General features: G+C 52.3%; 1 protein-coding gene across 3 annotated transcripts in view; it reads left to right on the top strand.

Moving 5' to 3' along the window:
• ARHGAP1 (Rho GTPase activating protein 1) overlaps positions 1-22,802 on the top strand; it is a 36,377-nt gene extending 13,575 nt beyond the window's left edge. For all 3 annotated transcript variants that reach the window (XM_054024689.1, XM_054024688.1, XM_054024690.1), the window contains exons 4-13: positions 9,972-10,059; positions 10,406-10,537; positions 11,115-11,201; positions 11,886-11,984; positions 12,851-12,958; positions 14,448-14,524; positions 15,987-16,064; positions 16,827-16,955; positions 17,326-17,429; positions 18,685-22,802. In XM_054024689.1, the coding sequence (XP_053880664.1) occupies positions 9,972-10,059; positions 10,406-10,537; positions 11,115-11,201; positions 11,886-11,984; positions 12,851-12,958; positions 14,448-14,524; positions 15,987-16,064; positions 16,827-16,955; positions 17,326-17,429; positions 18,685-18,864 (1,082 nt within the window). In that variant the 3' untranslated portion in view covers positions 18,865-22,802. The remainder of the gene's footprint in view (positions 1-9,971; positions 10,060-10,405; positions 10,538-11,114; positions 11,202-11,885; positions 11,985-12,850; positions 12,959-14,447; positions 14,525-15,986; positions 16,065-16,826; positions 16,956-17,325; positions 17,430-18,684) is intronic.

Here is a 22,802-nt window from a genome sequence, read left to right as displayed (position 1 = left end):
CGTGGCTAATGGTTAGGGGCCATCAAGGAGGTGAGAGTAGGATCCAGAGAATGCAAATCCCACTGGAATTTGGGGAAAGCAGAGAATCTTAGAGCTGCTATAAGGTAGTGAATTCCCACTTATCCTCCTGCCCGGTGGGACTGCATTCCAGAGCCCAGGTAATGGTGAAGGAGACAAGGGAGCTGCCTTTACCCCTTTAGTGCCTGTCTCACAAACCTGCAGCTGCGAGATGCATTATAATCTCTGGTTTTCCCCAAATAATTGGCTTCCCCCACCTGGCACAGGGAAATTAGAACCCTATATGTGATTTCCTGTGAATAATCTGTAGCCCCTGCCCAATAGGCCCCTGCCCAATCCCTGAAACTTGAGGCTTGTTTCTGCTTTTATGCATGAGAAGCAATAGATTTCAAACACTAACTGGTAGTTTATTGGGGTGCCCTGGCAGAACAGGCCTAGTGTTGGTGTATAGCACAGCCTGCTGTAGCAGTGGAGAGCTTCTATCTCTGCAAAGGGAAAGGAATTCCAGTCCTCCTGCAAGCATGGCAAAAGGCAAAGCACTGGGTGTTGCTGTATCTTACTGTGTTGTACTTTGATGACAGATCCAGGAGCGACATTGACTCTATTTGACTTTTGAACACCTCTGAGTTCTTGCAACTGCCATTTCAAGGGGATACTAGAGCAAAGGCAGTGACTGTCTGCAGAGCTTGTATTGGAGCTGTGTGTCGCAATGGGTTATGCTGGTGACAGGTGTGCTCAGCAGGGCCCCTGCACTGCCTTCCCTCAGTGATAACACTGGTCCTTTCCCCTTTAGTGCAGTGTGTTTTCATTGCTGTTATTTGGACAGGGATCCCTTCCCCTCTGCACTCAGTTGTATTTATCTGCTGGCTTTGGTGACATTCCTTTGAGACATTGACATGGTGCAAAGTGATGAGCTGCCTCTGCAGCCGGGCCGGCTCCAGGCACCAGCGAAGGAAGCAGGGGCTTGGGGTTAGGGTGACCAGATCAGCAGTCCAAAATATCGGGACGGGGGAGGGGAGGGAAAAAAAGGGGCGGGGGCGGAGCAAAAAAAAAAAAAAGGACGTTTAAAAGGGGCCGGGGGCATTAGCAGGCCCCGGCCCCGCGCGCTGCCCTCCCCGCAGAGCCTCCCGCCCCCCGGCCCGCCACGGGCATATGCGGGGCGCGGTGGATCCGGGTGGGGACAGTGCGGAGCGGGCAGGAGCTGGGTGGGCGGCAGAGGCCGAATCCCCGCTGCTGCCAAGGAGCCCCGCGCCTCTCCCGCCCGCTCGCGGCTGCGGCTCCTTCCCAGCGGGACGCGCCTCCCGCCGACCCGACCACATGTGGCGCGGGTCCCCCGCACCTACTCTCCCTCCCGCCGGGAAGGAGCAGCTGGATGTGTGCCGCATGTGGCCGGGGCAGGCCGGGGGGAGCGTCCCGCCGGGAAGGAGCCGCAGCCGCGAGCGGGAGGGAGAGGCGCGGGGCTCCCTGGCAGCAGCAGGGATTCGGCTCACGCCGCCCAACCGGCCCCTGCCCGCTCCACGCTGCCCCCGCCCGGACCCACCGCACTACCCTGCGGGCTGCAGGGCTGGAGCAGCCTCCAGGCTGCGCTCCCGGCCCCGGGTGCAGCGGCCCGGGCAGGAGCCCTCTGTCGCGGCGGGGGGCTCAAAGCTGAGCCCCCCTCTCCCTCCCTTGCCAGCCCCCCTTTGCCCGCCGGGTGCCCGAGGTGACTCACCAGCTCCAGGATCCAGGCACCGCCGCCACCCCCTCCCTCCCAGGCTTGCGCCGCCATGCTGCAAGACTAGGAGGGAGGAGGAATGCTACGTGGTTGGGGAAGAGGCGGGGCCAGGGCGGGGATTTGGGGAGGGAGCCAATGGGGGAAGGGGGGGCGGAGCGCAACATTTCTTTTTTGTCCAGTGTCCCGACCAAACGTCGGTCGGGCCGCGGGACAAAGAAGCAAAAATCGGGACAGTCCCGATAAAATCGGGACGTCTGGTCACCCTACTTGGGGTGGCAAATGGAAAGGGGCGGCACATCCGGGTGTTTGGCGGCAATTCAGGGGCAGGTCCCTCAGTCCCTCTCTTCCTCTTTGAGCTGCCACAGAAGTGTCGCTGAAGAGGAAGAGAGGGAGCGAAGGACTTGCCGTTGAATTGCCGCAGTAGAATGAAGCGGCATGATTGAGGGTTTATATTTTTTTTTTCATTTTTTGCTTTGCTGCTTGGGGCAGCAAAAAAGCTGGAGCCGGCCCTGCTCTGCAGAATTTATATTTGTGACGTGCCCAAGAAGGCCCGGTTCCTGTGACATGTGAGGTTGAGAGGATGGGGTGGCTCCTAAGGGTAGCTGTGTTCTTGTCAGCCCCCTAAAACTGGCTTAGTATACATGTTGGAGCCTGCCCTCTGAACAAGAGAGATGGAAATGGGTGGGAGTGGTATGGGATCTTTCAGATATACAGATCCCCATCTAAGAGCTGCTCTTTTTCACTTATTGGTAGGCGATAATATTAAGGGTTCACAAAATATCATGGAAGCACCTGGAGTATAATAGTCCCCATCCACTGCTTTATAAGTGAGATCTGGCTTATTGCAAAGTAGGCTCTACTAATTATATGGATCCATATTGTAAAGCACATCCTCCATCCATCTCTAAACCCCTCTCAGTCAGAGGTTTCTGACACTTTGAACAAGATTCACTTCACCCTAGTGTGTAGGGGAGTGCTGCTATCTCAGTTTTACATATGGGGAAAGTGAAGCACATAGCAGGGAAGTGACTCGACTAAGGTTACATGCTGAGTCCGTGAAAGAGCCAGGGAAAGGCGCAGGAGTTCTGACTCCCAGTCCTCTCCTTGAACCACTAGATGACATTGCTTTTCATAAGAACATAGGGGAAGGGGAAGAGAGAGACCCCGATCTCTGCAGCAGAGCTGCTAAGAGAGTGTGTGTGTGTGTGTGTGTGTGTGTGTGTTGTGTGATTGCCTGTACGGACTCTGGAATTCAGTTCTTAAGATTGTTCCTGTAAAGGGGCTTCAGACATGGCTTGTTGTAACTTTGTTTCTGTTCCTCCAGGGCAGGGTGCACTTGATGAGGCCCAGTCAGGTAGGTAGAGTGACTGGTTCTCATGTAATTGGCATTCGATGCTCTGGATCATGGTACTCCTTTAGCATGATTGTGGCCTGTAGCTGGGTTATCTCAGGGGAGCCCAAACTTTGCCCAGCCTAGGGCTGCGTTGGCAACTTGCCAGAAGTGTGAAGGCTGCCTGTAATGTGCACTAAACCAAGTAAATTGCAGCCACCCTCCTCCTTTTTAATGTGGAGGTGCATCCAGCTGGGACTGTCATCTCTGTGCACTGCACCTCCATGTTAGACATGGCAGAACTCTCTGAGCTGAGTTTAGCCTGCAGACTTCATGCTGGGCACCCTTGGGTTCTCAGGTGTTGGCATGAGTCCTGTTCCTCCTCTTGGGTGGTGATGGTTTCTTTGGGCCTGGTTAGCTTGGATCCAGCTTCATCTTATTGTGGCGTATGCTTCAGGCATTCACCCTGAGACTGCTTCCCTCCCTCTCATCCACTGTTGTAATCAGGAAATAGACTTGCTGTGCAGCTGGCACTCCGATTGGCCACTCTTCCATGAAATCCTTGAGGGGCAATTTTTTCTGCTGCCAGCTGCTGGTGGGACATCATGTTACAGTGGTGTGTCCTCCACACTAGCCTGACACTGTGCTAGGTGGCACAACGTACTTGCTGAGGAAGGTGATCACATTTGTTAACATTCTCTGGAGTCCATCCCCAAATGTCAGGAGCTTGACTGTTCTAATGCCATTGGATTTATCAATGCAGATGAGCTCTGTTCTGGTGCTAGGAATTCTTTCCATTATCTTTGAACTTTCTGCTGGCTGAGCCCTTTGCTCAGGCCCTGGAAGTGCTGATAAATGCCACTGTTTTTCACAGAGACAAGATGGGTGAGGTAATAGCTTTTATTGGCCCACCCTCTGTTGGTGAAAGAGACAAGCTTTTGAACTTACAAAGAGCTTTTCAGGTTTGTTTTTTCACAGCTGCCTTAGTGCAATTCTTTCTGTGTGGGTGTTCCCCACTGCCTTATCTCTTCCTGTTCACCAGTCTGCCATGCCCTCAGCATATTCCTTCCATTTTACATTTTGTTTACCCTCTCCCTCTGCAATAGTTTAAGTACAAAGAAAGCATTAAATGGGTATGATATATTTGTCCTTCATCCTGGAGTCAACTGGTTCCTAATGTAACCTTGAAAAACTGCATCTTGCCAACTTCAACTCCGTCTCCCTAGCTTCCGTAGATACCCTCTCTTGGTTCTCCCCAAAACCCATTAAGGATACAGGCTCTGGGCTCTTCATATGGCTTTATAATTCTGGTAGTGCTCAGGTACCTTGGTGATGGGTGTGGAAGAAATACCTAGATAAAGAGAGACTGGGTGCTAGGACACCTTGTAACTATGCCTGAAAATTGTAGGATTTGCTTCCTGTCTGCATGAAATGCTCAATCGGCTTCGGCATTGAAGTGAAACTAAAATATGTCAGTGATATCTGACCCCTGCCCAGCTGTGTCATCAACTTGCCCCGAGCCTGAAATTACATTAAATAGAGTAGTTTGTTGCTGGCTTCTGCTCCAATAAAGGTACCAGCATGCAGTGCTCCAGGTTGATCAGGCAGTCTTGTATTCTGGACCTGTAGTCTCTGTGAACCTCAAGTGTGGCTGAGGGCCAGATCTTTGAGCTCTGATACTTCGTATACTTGTCCCTGAATGTTGTATCTTTGAAGTATTTTGTAATATTGGCTCTTTGGTGGCAGACCCTGTCTAACTGCATTCTGATGATATTTAAGTACTAAGATATTTCCCACTTGAGATTTGCATAGAAATTGGATACCCAGTTGATTGTTCATACAGAGATTAAGAGTAATCAGGGTTCCTGAACTGGTTCTAGTTAACTGTCCTAATCATGCAATAGACTCAAATCAGGGCATAGATCTCAAGTAGTCTGGGCAGTGTTTTCCCAGGTGAAACACGCCTGGAAATGTTTAGGGAGTTTTGCAGACAGTTAGGCAAATAGTTCCCTTAATGGGTTTATGGTTCCATTTAACAGAGTGGTCTTATTAGGACTATATTATAGCTCTGATACACCTTGTGCTTCAGACACAGCCAGCACATCTCAGGCTGTGATCTCAAACATTTGAATGGCAGCTCTCTAAGAAAAAGCAAGGTATTGTCTTGAGAATTTAGAAGGTGTCATAATTCTTGTTGCCCCAGTATGGTATTTGGAAGTGTATTGTGCTGCTGGAGGCTGGCCTATGGATGAGGCAGAAAACTGAGGTGCTGACCACTTGGTCCTTAAAAACACCATGTACTTTTCAGGGTGTTTACCTTGGGTGCTGCTCTAATTCTGGTTTGAGTAGTTATGTTGGGTCTCCCTAAATTCACACTAGTTTCAATCCTCAAGTGTGTTGAAAAATTGTAGAGGGCTCAGAGAAGAGCCATGAGAATGATTAAAGGATTAGAAAACCTGCCTTACAGTGATAGACTCAAGAACCTCAATCTACTTAGCTTCAAAAAGAAAACATTAAGGGGTGATTTGATTCGTCTGTAAGTATCTACCTGGGGAACAAGTATTTAATAGTGCTTTTCAATCTAGCAGAGAAAGTATAACACGATACAGTGGCTGAAAGCTGAAGCTAGACAAATTCAGACTGGAAATAATGCATACATTTTAACAGTGAGGGTAATTAATTAACCAGTGGAACTATTTACCAAGGGTCGTGGCGCTTCTTCATCACTGTCAATTTTGAAATCAAGATTAGATGTCTTTCTAAAAGCTCTGCTCTGGAAATTATTTTGGGGAAATTCTATGGCTTGAGTTATACAGGAGGTCACAATGATCACAGTGGTCCCTTCTGGCCTTGGAATCTATTAAATGAATATAGTACTATTCTTTGCATACCATTGTGCGTCGTTGCTATGTTCCACGCCAAAGGTAGCTGCACTTCAGTGTTGGATGAAGTGATTCCTTGTGTGTCTGGACATCTGCATGCGATGTTTGTTGTGTGTTTTGGACTCTGGGTGCTGTATAATCACTTATTGCTGGTTGTTTGCTAATTGAGTTATTGCTGAACATACCCCATTTGGGAGAGGAGGGGAACAAACGAACAGTGGCGTCATTAGTTCAAGGTCCGTGGTTGTGATTAGTGGAAGCAATAGCTGTTTGCACTGCAAATAAGTGGCTAAAATTTAGAGACTTAAAAATAAGATTAACCTTGCATTTTCAAAACCAAACAGTACAAGGAATGGAACATCTGTCCGAGATGAAACATGATCTGCTCTTTCCAAGACAGAGAGGCCACCTGGAGGCAGTTTCCTCAGCTAGCCAAAAGTTTGTAGAATTGGCTGCAGTTGCTCATTTATAAATTGGAACCATTGATGATTCAAAGCCCCCTGAATGCTTGGGAGCTGGCTTTGCCTTGGCTGGAAAGACCAGTCTGTTCTGAGATGGCAATGGGATTTGAAGCAGTTTGTTTCAGGTGATTTATAAGTTAGCTGACTGAGCTCAGTACAGGGAAGCTAAGGAGAAGCCTTGGCACTGGTGGTATGTTGGTCTCAGTATAGTTCTCCAACTGCCTTCCCTAATGCCCTTACATAATATACTATCCTGATTTGGAAGGCAAATCTAGCCATGTTTCTGGAGCTCTCTGAGGGATTAGATGCCCCTTTCTGTTTACTTTACTCTGGCAAGTATCCAAGAGAATTTGCCTTCCTCTCTAAGGCTGGTCCAAGGACTGTACCTTGGTCCTGGATCCATAGATTCTAAGGCCGGAAGGGACTATTATGATCATCTCATGTGACCTCATGTATAACACAGGCTGCAGAACTGACAGCACCAAGCATTTTCACCAGGACTCTGTACCGATCGTCATTACAGGCACTGCCTTCTGGACCCTAAGCGTTGTCTTTCATGTTGCTCCAGTGGCAGGTGTTTTGGTATTGTAGTTTGATTTGCCCTTAAGAGCTATGTGCTTCAGCTGGTCCATGTCTAATGATTTGGCAGGCTCAGAAATCTCAAGGACCTCAGCGCAGAACTCTGCTGCGGATATTGCATCAGTGCAGAGCATTCACAACAAAAGCATGAACTTGGCCATGCTCAGGCTCCACTCCCGACTCCTGTTGCACAAACTAGCCTTGCCTGAAAGGCAGTTAAATGTGGACCATGTGGCTATTAATCTGGAGGGGTGGCCTGGAGAGAATGCAGTTCCCAACATACAGCACCTTTCCACGCTGCGTACTGGGACCTGGAGTCTCTCTGTATTCTTATCTGGGCCCTCATCATCACAGTACCTGAGAGTATCACAAACATAAAAAGATTCATATTGCCAATACCCTGTGAAGTCAGGAAATATCCCCACTGTACAGATGAGGAACTGAGGCACATAGAGGCTGAATGACCGGTCCACACTGGGAAGCTGTAATAGTGCCTTATCCACAAGCCCATGACTTTGCAGGCTACACTTCCATTTTCAATATAAAGGCAGCTGCAATGTACCCATTTATGCACCGTGGGTGTATGGCAAGCTGTCAAGAAGCTTCTTGGTTAGACAGAGTTTGGGCACCCATGGGGTAATCTGTTTGATGTTGGTCTTGTAGCCTGGTTGTGGCTGTGTACAGTTGTTCCCAATGGTCTCTGTATCACCCTCTCCAGGTCTTGTGTATCTGCTGGGTACCATGTCCTCTCTCAGTGCCTTCTACCCCAGCATGTCACTGTTGTGTTCATGTGATGGTTGATCATCCCCTCCTGGCCTGTACCCAGAGCTATCCCCTAGTGCCTCAGTTGTCTCCCTAACTTTTGTACAGGGACCAGTTTGTTTATATTGGTGAACTCCACATTCTCTTGTATTGTCTGGTGAGTTACAATACAATATCAGTGGAAAGGGAAAATGAGAGTGAGAGACTGGAGAGGAAATCCCATCTCACCACTGGGACTGCGTGGATGGGGTTGAGGACTGCTGGCCCCTGAGAGGTAATGCTTTCTTGGGTGTTGTGGCCACAGCTCACACACATGCAGACCTGCGGCTGCTCTTGGCATCAACAAGCACTTGCCTCAGCACAGGCAGGCATTATTTCTGCAAACTTTGGAATTGGCCCTTGTTTGTTAGACATGATAACCTGCTTTGCTCTGTTTTGACTAAAGATCTCAGTTGCTGGGCGTTGATTGTAATAAAGGGGCAGTTGGGGTCCAAGATCCCAGTGCAGGGTTGTGAAGAGAAGTGGCTGCATGCCCTGTGGGAGGTGAGTTTAAATGGGGAACCGGAGAAGTGAGGGGACTCAGTGGTTGTGAATGATACCGGGCAACTCTACAGTTTGAAATGGGGAAAAGTTTCTGCTTCTTCTCTATGCGGCAGCCTTTGTGGCATTGTTGGTGCTACTTAGAACAGTCTGTATTCCCCCTTCTCTCACTGGGCAGGGACACGCTGCATTGGCTCACCAGGAAACTGAGGCTCTCAGGACAAGATTTGGTCTTCATTGTCCTCTAGGGAAGCCGTTCCCACCCCTTCTTGGGATTTGAAAATAAGTCACCCTGATGGAAATGGATGAGGGCTCCTTCCTGCAGGTGATATATCTGTGCATGCTGCACTGAAGCTCTGTGTACCCACATGCTTAGTGAATCAGTACAAAGGAGAAAAGCTCAAGATCAGATAGAGTGCAGTTCCCTCTATCCCCTCACTCAAACTCTCTCCTCATCTCCCTACTAGAGCTTCATTCATGGGGCCACATTCTCTGTTGGGAGAAGTCCGCTGAAGTCATAAGAATTATGTCAGGTGAGAATTTGGCCCATGGTCTGTGAAACCACAGGAGAGGATCAGGGACCATTTCCCTAGGGTGAAGTTCTTCTGGAGTGATGAGAGCTGTTCTTTGCTGGGCTTTGAGTTGGGTAGGGTTGTCCCCATGCTAAGTTTGGTAGGATCACACTGGATTTGCCAGGTGATCTCTCCAGAGCGGTTTTAGGGAATGTCTGCTCAGCAACTAGACACCCATGGGCTGGCCCATGCCAGCCGACTCAGGCTGGAACTGTTTCATTGCAGTGTAGATATCTGGGCTTGGGCTGGAGCCCAGGCTCTAGGACTCTGCAAGATGAGAGGGTTATGGGCCAGCCGTGGGCTTTTTCTTTGTTGTGTAGACATACCTTTAGGCTGCATCAGGTGATGAAGCCAGTAAACAAGATAGTTCTGCAAAACACTTCAGAGGCTAGTGGTACGAATTCCTACTTCTCCAGGATAGGCTTCAGGGAGGAGTGGGGCGGGACCACCTGGTGGAGCCTGCCTCTCATCCCCTGGCTCTGCTCTGCTCCATCATGCCCAGAGCCAGCCTGTCCTTTATGCAGCTTTACTCTCTGCCTTAGGGTGTGGTCTGATTTCAGTGTGCATGCTGGAGAAAACTTCAGTTGAAGCAAGAGCAAATATACCAGGAGAGAAGCACATAGCCTGGGCCCGTGCTCTGAAGCCTCTGTGTTTGCGAGGGGAAGGTCTCCCCTCCACCAAGGGTACTCACATCTCTGTAGCAATGCACACAGCCACAGTGCCGCGAGTGCCCAACTCTGGGCAGTCTCTGCTTCAGTGTCTCTATCTGAGGCCACTGTGTGGGGAACAGTTCCTGCATGCCTCAGGACATCCGAGTCCCGCATCCTGCCCTTTCCTGCTGGCTGTGTGGCATATACTCCTCACTGGCTCCAGACGTCTTTCACATTACTTGCCCTTAGGGCCCTGTGTGCTCTCAGATCAGTGTCTTCTCCTACCTATGGACCAGGTGGGCTCTGCTAAGGCAGAGTCAGGCAAGCTGTGTTGGTTGCTGTGAAATCCCAGGCTTCTGCCCTGTGGTGGAGGGACAGGAACTCCTGCTCCATTGCACATGTGCTGCTGGGAGCCCAGTGTTGTCCCTGAATCTCCCTGTGATCTCTGGCATTTCATTCCCAGGTGATGACAAGTATGGACGGAAAGTCATTTTGTTCAGTGCCTGCCGGATGCCGCCCAGCCATCAACTTGACCATGTGAAACTGCTGCAGTGAGTACTGCTTTGGGGGCCCATTGCTCCTGTGACAGCCTGGATCTGAGACAGTCCCTGAGCTTTGAGTCCTAGGGGGCAAATCTACAGACAGCAGCTGCTTTGGCTGGATATGTGCACTCTGTTACAATCTCCAACTAGGTGGGGACTGCACCCCACACATTCAGCCCACCCCCAGCCAGAAATTGCCCTCCTGTATGCTCCTCTCCTTCCTCTCCCAAGGCACAAGTGCCTCCATTTCTGCAGTGTGGCAGAATTTTCCTTATGCCAACTGTGGCCAGTAGAGAGCAAGCTTATATACATGCCAATGCATGCTGCGAGCTCAGAAGTTCCTGTGTCTTCCCAGGTATCTTAAGTTCACACTGGACCAGTATGTGGAGAGTGACTACACATTGGTGTATCTGCACCATGGCCTCACCAGTGAGAACAAGCCGTCCCTGAGCTGGCTGCGGGATGCCTACCGGGAATTTGACCGCAAGTGAGTAGGTGTGGCCAATAGGACAGGACTTCTGAGTTCTCTACTACAGTCTGACTCCCTGTGTGATCCTCTTTGGAGCTAAACATTTCCTAGGCAAGTCCTTTCCCCATCTGTAACCTGGGGATCATGATCCCTCTCACATCTCTACCTGCTGGGAGGTGGTGGGGATGAACTGATGTTTGTCAAATGCTATGCTAATAGGAAGTTCTATAGACAGACAGAGTGAGGGGTACAAACCGCTCTTGCGGGAAGTTCTCTGGGTCAGTAGGGGGATAGCAAAGGCAAGAGTCAGCGCAAGTGTCCAGGCCACGTGGCAGCTTGTCCCCTCATGGGGCAGTGCCTCATCAGTGGAGTCGTGGGGTGGCAAGGAGCAGGGGTTGAGGTTGCTGGGTGGCTCGGGGCTAGGAAATGAGGGGAATGGGGTCAACACAGGGGGCCCCAAAAAGGGGCACACTGCGCTGAGGGTGTGGAGGGAGGGACTTAGAGCACCAGGGAGCCATTTGCAGGCGTGAGCTCATGGAGCTGCCCAGTTCCCCAGCCCAGGCAGAGCTCTCCCTCACTCGGCTTCCTTTGGCAGGTACAAGAAGAACATCAAAGCGCTGTACATCGTGCACCCAACAATGTTCATCAAGACTCTGCTGATTCTCTTCAAGCCTCTGATCAGGTAGGGGGCAGCGGAGGCTGGGTCAAGCTCCCTGGGTGCAGGGGGATGTGCAGCATTCCTCAGCAGGCCAGGAGGGGAGCACAGGCTCCTAGCTCCTCCTGTGCCTGCGCTGGTGACTCCTCCTGCATTAACCTCTCGGGGGATCTGCCTCCCATTATTCCTGAAAGATGCAGACAAAATGAGCCCCTCTACTGGGGCCTGGGGAGCTCAGCCCCTGCAAAGACACATGTCCCAGGTGTTAGCACCAGGACAGAAGGGGAGGAGGAGAATGAAACCCAGAGGGGCACTATGTTCAGTGTGTCACCAGTGAAACCGCAGCTCCATGGGCCACAATTGAGAAGAGGAGCGGTCTCCGGCCTGCTGCAGAGCCCAGGGAGGGGCAGTGCTGTGCTGTACAGAGCCCATCTTTGCCAGGCTGTGGAGGAGCCTTAGCATTGCCTCACTGAATATGTGGGTTGAGAGAGCTGCGTTGTGTGGTACCCCTACTGCTGAACCTGTCCTGCCTCCAGCACTGCCAAGGCCCCTCAATTCTGCCCCGTAGGCCCCGTGATCTTCCAGTGCTTGGACCCCCAGATAGCTCTGCTAACGCCCCCTCACTCGTGCTGCTTCTGCCCTGGACTCCCCTCAACTCTGATGTTAGTCACTCTGGATCCCTCATGGAGCTGCTTGTCCTCTGTTTTGCAGTTTCAAGTTTGGACGGAAGATTTTTTATGCAAACTTCCTGAGTGAGCTGGAGGAGCATGTGAAACTGGAGCAGCTGGGGATCCCAAGCCAGGTGCTAAAGTGAGAGCATGCGGCCTGCCTACCCACTTACCCACAGCTCCGTGAGAGGAGGGAAGATGCGGGGTGGGGGGACAGTGGCAAGGGGGAAGGAAGCAATGGGGAGGGGCCTTGTTTTGCTTCCAAGTGATGGTTCATCCAAGGTAGCAGCTCCAGGATGCCTCAGAGAGTGGGCTCTTCCTAGCACCCCTTCCTGCCTGTCTCCAGCATCAGTGCCTGGCTCAGGCCCACTTGGCCCCTTTGCTGCCTCTGTCTCTTCCGCCTCTTGGTCTCCTCTCAGGCAAGTGACTTTGCCCCTGGGCATCTCTCTGCTGTCCCGCCCTGTCTGCTGCTGCCTGTGCAGCCACTTTGCTCAATAGCTCAGTGGGGCCTTCTCGCTTCAGCTTTCTGCTGTGGCCTCCCAAAGGTGCTTCAACTGCACCTCCAGCCTGTTCGGATCCCTGTGGCTTTATCTCTCTCCTACACACATGCACGCGCACACCCACACCCCATCACTCCTTGTCTTCCAACAAACGTGCCCTGACTTCCTAGCTGCACGGTCCTTCGCCCTGTCTTTTCTCTGCAAGCTCCTCTCTTTGTACAGATTCTCCCCCTCCCTCCTCCCCCCCCCCCCCCCGGCTCTCTCTTCTCTGCTGGAGGCTGAGGCCTTTGGTCTTGCTGCCCCAGCACTCCTGAGCTGCCTGTCCTTGGGGTCAGCAAGTACTAGGCTAGAGCTGTCTTTGGGGCAGTTCCCAGTGGAGCAGCAGGGGCTGGGTTGGTTGCGTCCACAAGGCAGTGGCGTGGGTGCCAGGTGTGAGATGGCAGGCACTGGTTGGTGGTCTCTGTGTGAGTTGGGCTGGTTCCCTACCAATCTGTCTCTCTTACTGCAGATATGACGAGTACCTGAAATCACTGCAGAAACCCTCTCAAGTGCCCCAGAAGCCGACCCCCCCACGCCCACCCCTGCCAAACCAGCAGTTTGGGGTCTCTCTGCAGCAGTGAGTATCTCGGAGTTGCGTTGCTTTGGCTGCTGGGCCAGCTAATGCCAGGGATCTGTATATAATGCAATAGTGCAGCTGTAGAAATGGCCTCAAAATTGCCCATTTCTTGAAATTGCTGCAGAATCTGAGTTGTCATTTAGAAAAACTCAGTTATCTAGCCCAGATCCTGAGCTACTCTCTGCCCACCTCAAAATCTGGCCTGCCTGATTTCTGGGCTGGTGCTTGGTGTAAACTAGAGGTGCTTCAGGGCTTCTCTAACATGCTGACAGCTAACGACCCCCAAGGGGTTGTTTCAGTAACTAAGGATTCACTAGGGTGCCAGGACACCCCAGCTACACGCCTGTGTGCGTGGGGCTAGGAGTGGGAAGGGCTGGAGTACAAGCCATGATGGCACTTCTGTGCTATATGAGGATTCCTGGAGTTGGAGGATTCCTCAAGGGGCCAGCTGAAATGGCATTAGGCCTGTGTTGTTTTGCTGGAGCAGGGCAGAGGATCTGACCTTCAACTTTTTCCATAGCTTCAATGCTGTTTTAATAGAGGGATTCTCAGCGACATATCCCCTCCCATTCACCCTTGCCTCTGTTTCCCCACCCTTTCCTGGTCATATCACATCCCTGAGGTAGCTTCAGAATTACTGACATGGGAAAGTGACATCAGGAAAGTATTTTTTAATGTATTTTTAGCTTTTAATGTAATTTGGTCACTGGAAATGAGGGGGAACCAGCTCCATGTCCTCTGGCAGTTCTTCCTGAGGCAGTTTGGGAAGCGATTTTCTAGCCCTTCTGGCTGCAGTGAAAGCCTTCCAAACGTGAGCTCAGAGTAACCAGCGCAATGACTGCTGGCTGAGCTTGCAGGCGTCCTGAACCGATCTCTCTCAGAGAGGTGACTTGGCCCATTCTTTGCAATGGGGGGTTGACTCTGAAGCCAAATGATGGTGATGTACATGTCAACGTTAGATCTTACATTACTGATCATCTTAACGGAGCCAGCCGGCATTTGTCATTGCGGGATGTGATGGCAGATGTTAGAGAGTAATACACAGCAGCTAGCTGCTGTCTAGGTGGATTCCTGTACTTCCCTCCCCTACATTTAAACTCTCCTCCGTCCTTGCCTAAAGCGGAGAAAGAAAAAGGAGTTGCATCCCACAGAACTGCCTCAATTGTTTCCTGGCCTCTTCCCAGCAACCAAAGCCTCCAGCTTGGGCCCCTGCCGCTGGCTGTAATGCAGTCACTGCTCCTCAACGCAGACCAGCAGTAGGAGGCAGCATAACATATGTGTATTGTAGTATCAAAAACATGAGATGCTGCCCTGATTGGACTGGGCTGGGGAGAGGGAGGGGGAGCAGGCTGAGGGACAGAGAGTGGGATAGGATTGGATGGGGAGAGGGATCCTGCAGAGGTCCCTGCTATGTACATATGTCAGATATGATAAGTTGCATGTGGGGGAGAGGTAACTGGCATCCTCTAACCTTCTGTTCTCCCCACAGCCTAAGGGAGAAGAGCTCTGATCAGGCCCCAGTCCCGCTGGTGGTCAGGGAAACCATTGCCTATCTGCGGGAGCATGGTGAGTGCATAAATGAAACCCTCAACCCAACCCAGTACCTTCTCCACCTACATGCAGGTGCCTTCTCCTCCCCTTCCTAATGCCAATCAGATCTTTATGAAACAGAAGGAAAATGACCATAGAACAATTTGGAGCCCAAATACGAGTGATTGAGCCAAGAAGAGAGATCCTGCCATGCCCTTCTTCCTGCACAGTGTGTGGGTGTGAAGTTCCCCTCTGGTGTTATCTGGACTGATCATCTGGTAGGTCACTCCAATCCTTGACTCTGGAAGCCAGCCTTACCCTGCTCTGCTGTGAGAATCCCCACTCCCGGGCTGTTCACACACAGCCTCTGGCATGTGAGCTGTTCTTTGGATTGTGCAGCCGACTGACACTAGCCAATATCTCCGGTCCCAGACACAACCCTAGGAACCTCCGTCTTGCAGTGTCCAGTTATGCCCACTGGACGCTGCAAGTTTATATGAGTTTGTCAATTTAACAAAGAAATTGATATGTATCAGGCTTGTTATCCCAAGGGGAGCCTCTGACACACTTCAAACCAAACGCACTGCTTCCGGCAGAATAAACAAACAGATTTATTAACTATAAAGATAAATTTTAAGTCAAAACGTAAGTCAGATTTGGTCAAATGAAATAAAATCAAAAGGCATTATAAGCTGATCTTAATGCTTTCAGCGCCCTTATAAACTTAGATGCTTCTCACCACAGGCTGACTGGTTGCTCTTTGGCCAGGCTCTCCCCTTTGATCAGCGCTTCAGTCGCTTGTGTGGTGTCTGTAGATGTAGGTGGAAGAGAGAGAGAGCATGGCAAATGTCTCTCCCTTTTATCATGTCCTTTCTTCCCTCTTGGCATTACCCCCAACCCCTTCCAAATCAGGTGAGCGTTATCTCGTCACAGTTCCAAACTCACCAAAGGAAGTGGGGGTGACTCCCTTGAGAGTCTAACAGATTATTTTGTCCGTTGTTCCTGTGAGGCTGGGCTGGGTTTGTCCGATCCATGCCCTGATGAGGTGTGAAAACTGCCTCTCTGTTCTTGGAGAGTTTTTGCCTGGGCTTGCTTTAAGCCATGAGGATACATTTTCAGCCTCATAACTATATACATGAAATTATAACCTATAACATTACTGTAACAATTATTATAACATCACTATAACAACCGTGCTCAGTGCGTCATGAGCCTTCCGAAGACACCCGACATGACAAATTTTGCATTGGATACCACACAATCGCTTTACAAGGATGAACATGGGGGTGCTGGGTGTTCCCCCAAGGTACAGAGCGTCACACTGGGCATGGGCCGTGCTCTCTCCACAGCTGAGTGCAGAGGTTTCCTGTGCACATGGGAGAAGCTGGTGCTTTGACAGCCTTGCTGTGTGCTGTGGCTGGCTGGGAAGGGTAGGAGAGCTCCGGTGTGTGACAGGCCTGGTCTGAGCTCTCCCTTTCCTTCTGCTCTCTCTCCCCAGCTCTGACCAAAGAGGGGATTTTTCGGAGATCAGCTTCCACACAGATTGTCAAAGAGGTCCAACAAAAATACAACATGGGTAAGTGTCCCCCCTCGGAAGAGCCTTGCATCATGATCCCTCCACTTCCCCCAACTCCCACCTGCAAGTTAGAGTTCTCTGATCCTCACCCGTCCTGACACTCAGCCTCTGCTCCTCTGCACTGTTCCTGTTCTGGGGCTCTGCTCTCCTCAAGCTTCTGGCTCTGCTCCCAGTGCTGGGGAATATGAGATCCATCGAGACTACACAGGATGGTGTGGACAAGTAGCTCTGGATCTAGGCTGGGATCCAACCAACTCATTCCACTGTGATCTGCGCTCCGTCCTGCTGGCCAAGGGGGACTGAACTTTGTCCGTAATCTGCCAGAGGAATTGTGTTTGAGCAGTGCAAAGCGCGCACCCCCCATCCCTGTTTCAGGAGAGGCTCCCTGAGGAGGTTCCCCACCTGCTCCCTGAGGAGCCGCTTCTGTTTCCCAGGGCTGGGCATGCTACCTTCCCATTGCTGCCCTGTAGAGTGAGACCAAGACAAGAAAAGACCCCTGTTTGGGGTGATGAGCCTTGGGGACATTGGGCTGGAATTGGCAGAGCTGTTGCTTCTGTCTTCTGGGCAAGTAAGTTACCTGCATCTCAAGTGAGTCTGGCCCCATGGTCGTCCCCAGGGAGTTTCTGCTTCAGAGCTGGGCTTTGACACCATGCTCTGCTCTGTTGGTCTGGAGGGAGTCCAGCCCCTTGCCCCTCTCCCTTATGGAGTGTGCGCCTGCTCTGATAGATGGGCTCTGAGCCTGTGCCTGCTCTCTGTCCTCAGGGATACAGGTGGATTTCCAGCAATACGAGGACATTCACCTCGCTGCCGTGATCCTCAAGACGTTCCTGCGGGAGCTGCCAGAGCCCCTGCTCACCTTTAGCCTCTACAACCATGTTGTCAACTTCCAGAGTGAGTTGGGGGCAAGAGGGCGCAGGCAACCAAAGTCTGAACTCCCTGATGGCAGGGATCTCCTCCAGGCTACCCCAGACACAGTGGCTCTGGTGCCTTTCCCACGCAGTGGCTCTGGTGCCTTTCCAAGTAATCGGGGCAGCATGGATGAGCCCCCATTGCCAAGGGAGTCTGCATGGAATGGGGAGGAGAGGGAGTCCTGCTTGGGGTACCCGTGCATTGTGAGCTGGGCTCCTATCAGAGGAGCCTCCCAATGTGAGTCAGGGTTGCCCTATTGCCTGGTGGGAGCTGGAGGTTCCCCCCCTTCATTGCCTGGTGGGAGCGAGGGTCTTGCTCACTTACTTACATGTCCCGTGTGTTTCCCTTTCAGACGTGGAGGAGTCGAATCGCGTGGATGTTGTTCGCAAAACCCTCCAGACCCTGCCCGAGGAAAACTACCAAGTGCTCTGTTTCCTGATGGCCTTCCTGGCAGAGGTTTGCTGCTCCACTTGGCTCTGAGGGGGTCTCCTCTTAGCTGACTACACCTGGGCCCAGCTCCGTTACTGCCCATTCCCTCCCTCCCCAACACATGCGCTGCCCAGCTGAGAGGGAGCACGGTTTGGGCCAGGAAACCACCCTTCTTTATCCCTCTGTCCCCCTTCCCCAAGGTTTGGAACCGGCTCTGACTCGTCAGGCTCAGGTAGTTCCTCCCATTGGGGCTGGGGGCAGAGGGCAGGATGGCAGCTGAGACAGGGTGAAACTCCCATTAGTGCCGGGAAAGACCAAGAAACAGGTGTGTGGTGAGAACGGGATAGAAAATGAGCTCCAGATCCTGCCCTATTGGACTTGCAGAGAGCTTCCCACTGCTATGGAACTGCTCTACTGAGCCAAGTCTATCCCCAGCGAAAGGGTCAGAGACACTCAGCCCCCGAATGCTTTGGGCACGTTGGATGACAGCACCCCCAGGTCAAGGTGTCTCTGTGTGGCCTGGAGGATGAGATGCCAGCTGGTGCAGAATGTGGCAGGGTGTCACTTGCCATCTCAAAAGCCCTGCAGGTGTTGGGCCCTATATATCACCCAAGCCGTCCCTCCCTGACAGTTCCTGGGGGCCAGCGTGGGACCCTGGACTCTATTCCCTGCCTTCCCCATCCCTTCCAGGCCTATCCGTCCCCTCCAGCTTTTCCAGGGTAGGGGAGGGTTGGGGTAATTTAGGGTCACGTCCACATTAATTTAGCTGATTATTTGGCATGGGTTGGGAAATTGTTGAGGGGTGTTAGGTGCAAACTGAACAGCAGAGGGTGGTTAGAGCGTAGGCCTGGGCTCATGGCTGCTGGAATCCTTCTCCTGCTCTGCCTTTGTCATCGTCTGTATTGCAGCACCTCCTAGAGAGCCAGGTTCAGGGCCCAGCGAGAGACAAGATAGACAGTGTGAGAAAGGAAGGACTGTCATCCCCATTCACTGGTGGGGAACGGACACACAGAGACCAAGTGACTTGCCCAGGGTCCCACAGGGAGTCTGTGATGGAGCTGGGAATTTGAACCCAGGTCCCCTGAGGCCCAGTCAAGTGTCTTCATTGCAAGCCTGCCTCTCCATCCCGGGGGCCCTGTACTGCTTCATGTGCCTCAATTTCCCCTTCTAGGCTAGGTGCCTGAGCCCCCACCGTGCGGTTGTGAGGCACCAGGGAGGGCAGAGTGCTGATGCTGTTGTTGCTGCTCTGAGTCATTAGGGGTCCTCTCTCCCTCCCATGCAGGTCTCCGCTCACAGCGACGTAAACAAGATGACGAACACCAACCTGGCCGTGGTTTTTGGCCCAAACCTGCTGTGGGATAAGGATGTAGCCATCACCCTCAAGGCCATCAACCCCATCAATACCTTTACCAAGTTTCTGCTGGACCACCAGGGGGAGCTGTTCCAGGATATGGAGGCCTGAGCCAGGGCCCGTCCACACTAGCACACTGTGCCCACCTTCCCCCTCCCTCTTCCTACCTTGTCATGGAGCCGTGGCCAGGAGCCTCCAGCACAGAGGGTCCATTGGAGCTGCAGGCGCTGAGCTGAGTAAGGGCTGTGGAGATGGTGTGGGAGTGAGTGAGCAGGCAACCATTTGCCAGAAGTGGGGGAGAGGAGCTGGTCTCCGCATTCCTGGGAGCGGAGTCTTGTCCCCATGGCCATTCTGTGCAGTTCATCCCTGGCCATGCTGCTCTACTGGGGGCCGTTCCCTCCTTCCTTCCCCTCACGGGCTTCTTTCTGCCCTCCTCTCCTCCCCCCAGCAGCCCCTCTTCTGTGCAGTGACCCAAGATCCCAGCTCATTCCTCCTGCCTGTATCACCTGGGCAGGACTTGGCTCGAGTTGTGTGGCAGGAGGCTCCCTGTATCAGCCCCTCCTCTCAGGAGCTGAGTGCAGTGTCCTGGCTCCCTGCCCCCACCCAGAGCAGATCAGGTAAACCTTGTGCTTCAGGTGTTGGTGAGGACAGCACCAGCTGCTCCTGGGCTAACTCCAACCCTGCCCTTGGCTCGCAGCAGGTGTGTGAAGGAGAAACTAACTCTCCGGGGGCTGGGCCATAGAGCCCTGCCAGAGACTCTGTGACTGAGGGGAGTTGGCTTAGCCCGCCCCTTGTTAACACTACTACCCCAGGGAGCTAGTAATGCCTCTCCATGGGGCGCTAGCACCCACTGCAGGTGCTGTTCACCTTCACTAACAGGGCTGTGGTGGGCATGGGGTGTGTGGCATGTGGTAGCCCATGACTACTCAGCTCTGGCTCTAATGGTCCCCTTGACTTTGTCCTCGGCTCTTGGTGGGAGGGTTTCACTCCAGACACGGCCTCGGTGGGCATGCGCTGCCTGGGGATGCGAGGTCCCTTTTGTAATGCTCTGTGATCAGTGAGCTTGTTGGAACCATGCAGGGGACAAGTGCCCTGGTGGCACTTGACTCCCCACTGCCAAACCCCATAATTGACACTTCCCTTCCTCATGGCTGCAGCACAGGGACACTCCTGGGTGCCCTGTTTGTCTGCTGGCCAGCCCCTGACCCCGTCTGGTGAGTGGAATTTTTTCCAGCAAAAATGTAAGTCAGAATGTGGCCCAAAGGGAAGGGCCTGTGCATTGAGGCCAAACGTTAGCCAGTGTGCGAGGCCTGGATCGCAGGAACCTGCCCAGGTGCTGAGCTCTTGTGCCAAAGCCGCTAGGGCAGAACTGTGCCATGCAGCATGCCCCTAGCCTTTCAGGGGAGCTGCTTTGATGCAGCCCTTATGAGCTAGGTGGATAGGGAGGGAGCTGGCTCTCTACAGGCCAGGCTCAGGAACAGAGCAGGCCAGATCCCCTCCTGAGACAGTTGCACTGCAGTCACTGCCTCAGGGTTGATTTTCGTGTAGGGGGATCTCCTCTGCCACATGCTAAAGTAACAGGGAGCTCCTGCCTTGGCCTGTGAGAGAGGAGCTTCCACACTGGAGCGAGACTCTCCGTTTCTAGCCTCACTCACCAAGACCCATAATTCTTGTGCCCTGCTCCCCCAGGCCAGTCCTGGTCCCAGCTGCACCAGAGCAGTGGGGAAACATTGGGACCAAGCAGAGCTCGTTTTATAAAGTGGCAGTTGATCTGCTTTTAATAGGATTTTAACCTGCCCTAGAAACTGACCAAAGGCTGATACCCTGATGTAAAAATATGACAAACTGCTAATGAGCATCAACAACAGGAATGGGATCTCCTCTGCGAGGCCCAGGAGCAGGGGCCCAGGATTGGCAAGAACTCTGTCAGTCCTGAAGTGCAGCCCAGGCCCAGCTCGGCAGCTCTAGCTATTGCTGATTGATTGACTGCTCTTGGGGTGACCCACAAAAGGGTGAGATGGGCAAGTGGAGGAGCGGAGAATTCTGAGGAGGGCTGGAGAACAGGCTGTGCACAGGTTGGAGCCTCCCATCCCACCCTGGCTACTGAGTGAATCTCTCTCTGGGAGGTTGAAGGGCCCATGGTGGGGAGGGACCAGGCCTGGAGCTGGACGTGCTGCTGTGTGAGTTAAATTTCTGGGAAATGAATGCCCTTTGCTGTGAATAAGTCCATAGTGATGGTTTGGGTGGGTCACAGAGGGCTTCTAGTTCACCTTGACTTCTGCTAGATCCAGCATGGAGGATGGATCTGCCATGGAAGCTTCTTGGGAAAGCTGGAGGGACTCGGTGCTCCTATTGAGGTCAGGGGGTGGGGCAATGTAGGAAGAGCCCTACACTTGCCCCATGAGTTTTGTTAGGCCATGCTTAGTGGGACACTATGGAAAGAGGTGTTGTCTGCGTGATCCCATATCACAGCTTCTGTCTCCCCACTCTAAAGGGAGCATCCCCTCCTGCATGTATTTCAGAGTGAAGCTAAGCTGGGTTTGCTGACGTTATCTGGGCCACAGCTAAATGTTTGTTGGTCTAGAGCTCCCCAGAGGAAAGGAAAAACCTGCTGGTCTCTTTGGGAACAACCAGAATCTTAAGGCCAGTAGCCTAGAACAGAAATTCCTCATGGGCTGGGGCACAAGGACCTGGCTACAGGCTCAGCTGCTGCTCCCTGCAGTGAGTTCCAGCTGGGAGCACTGAATCCTGATCTGCCAGATGTTGAAAAAAGCAGGGCTGGGCAGCCTAGGGGCAGAGGCAGGCTGAGGCTGCACTTGGAGAAGGTATTTCCTTAGCCTCCCAGAGACACTTAAAAAAAAAAAAAATTCTATGTAGTTAAAACTCCTGAGTTTATGGGCTTTCCTACTGAGTGTAACGGGACCTGCTGCAAATCCCTGTGCTACGGGATAACCCTGCTCCTGGGGCAGAGCCCTGCATAGGGAAGGGAGTGGACTTGGAGAAGTCTGTTGGTACTGCAGATGGTGGGAATGGGCTCGCATGGTCTTGGGAGCACTCCAGTGTAAATATTCTCATTCCTTTACCCACCCCCTGCCTGCTCCCCCCAGCGCTGCCAAGAGGCACAGCAGCGCTGGCTACTTTGCTTCTGCAGTTTATGCTTCGGGATGCCTTTTATGAAGATACTACTCTTGTGGCTTGTGTGTGAAGCTGTGGCCTGGGCCTGACTGCAGCCCTTGGCTTCCCATGCCGAGTGGCAGGTGGGCAACCGAGTCCACGTCTCTGCCAACTAACTCAGGACTGAATTGCCTTCCTAGTCTGTCTGCCTCCTTGGGTGTACGGCTTGAGGCAGAGCTGGGGGGAGGCAGCATGCAGGAGCTGGAGTGGCTAGAGGACCAACCTTGGCCCAAGAGACTAGGCTCTAGTCCTTGCTGCCTGTAAGAGGTGGTTGGTAGCATGTTAGGGACCCATGGTTACTCTGTGTATTTGTCTCCCATAATGTGTCTTACTCCTGGGTACAGCCGCCTAAGAGCCCCTTCCCCAGCGTGGCTTCCATATTAAATAGTGGCCACAGTGGCCCTTTGAGGGTTACATGTTTTGTCTCCTCTCTGTGCCCTGCTCTGCAGCACCCAACTTCCCTCCTCCCCTCATTCCAGTGGTGTCTGAGCGGCCTGTGAGCGTACACTCCACAACTGGCCCCAGCTGTCAGCCCTCTCTTTGTCTCTTCTGGAACCAGAGCCTTTGGGTGATGCAGATGAGGGCAAGATCAATTTGATGCCTTATGGTAACCCCTCTGCTAACTCCTCAGAGACTTCTGAGGGCCAAACTAGCCCCTGGTTGCTCTTTCAAGCAGTGGTGCTCTAGTGCAATTTACAGCTTTGCTTTTTGTTGCTGGTGTTCCCTGCCTTCTCTCCAGTTGATGTTCAGCAGGCACAGGGCTGGGGTTTTTACTGTGACATTAATTCACATCCATGTTTATTGACTTCTACACTGCACCGATCTTGTATTTCACAGTTTGCACTTTTTGTATTTCAATAAAAACCAAAACTCAG

This window comes from Malaclemys terrapin, chromosome 4 (assembly GCF_027887155.1).
Source record: "Malaclemys terrapin pileata isolate rMalTer1 chromosome 4, rMalTer1.hap1, whole genome shotgun sequence".
NCBI classification, from domain to species: Eukaryota; Metazoa; Chordata; order Testudines; family Emydidae; genus Malaclemys; species Malaclemys terrapin.
Note: the sequence above shows the minus strand (reverse complement) of the source record. Positions and strands in the feature narration are given on the sequence as shown.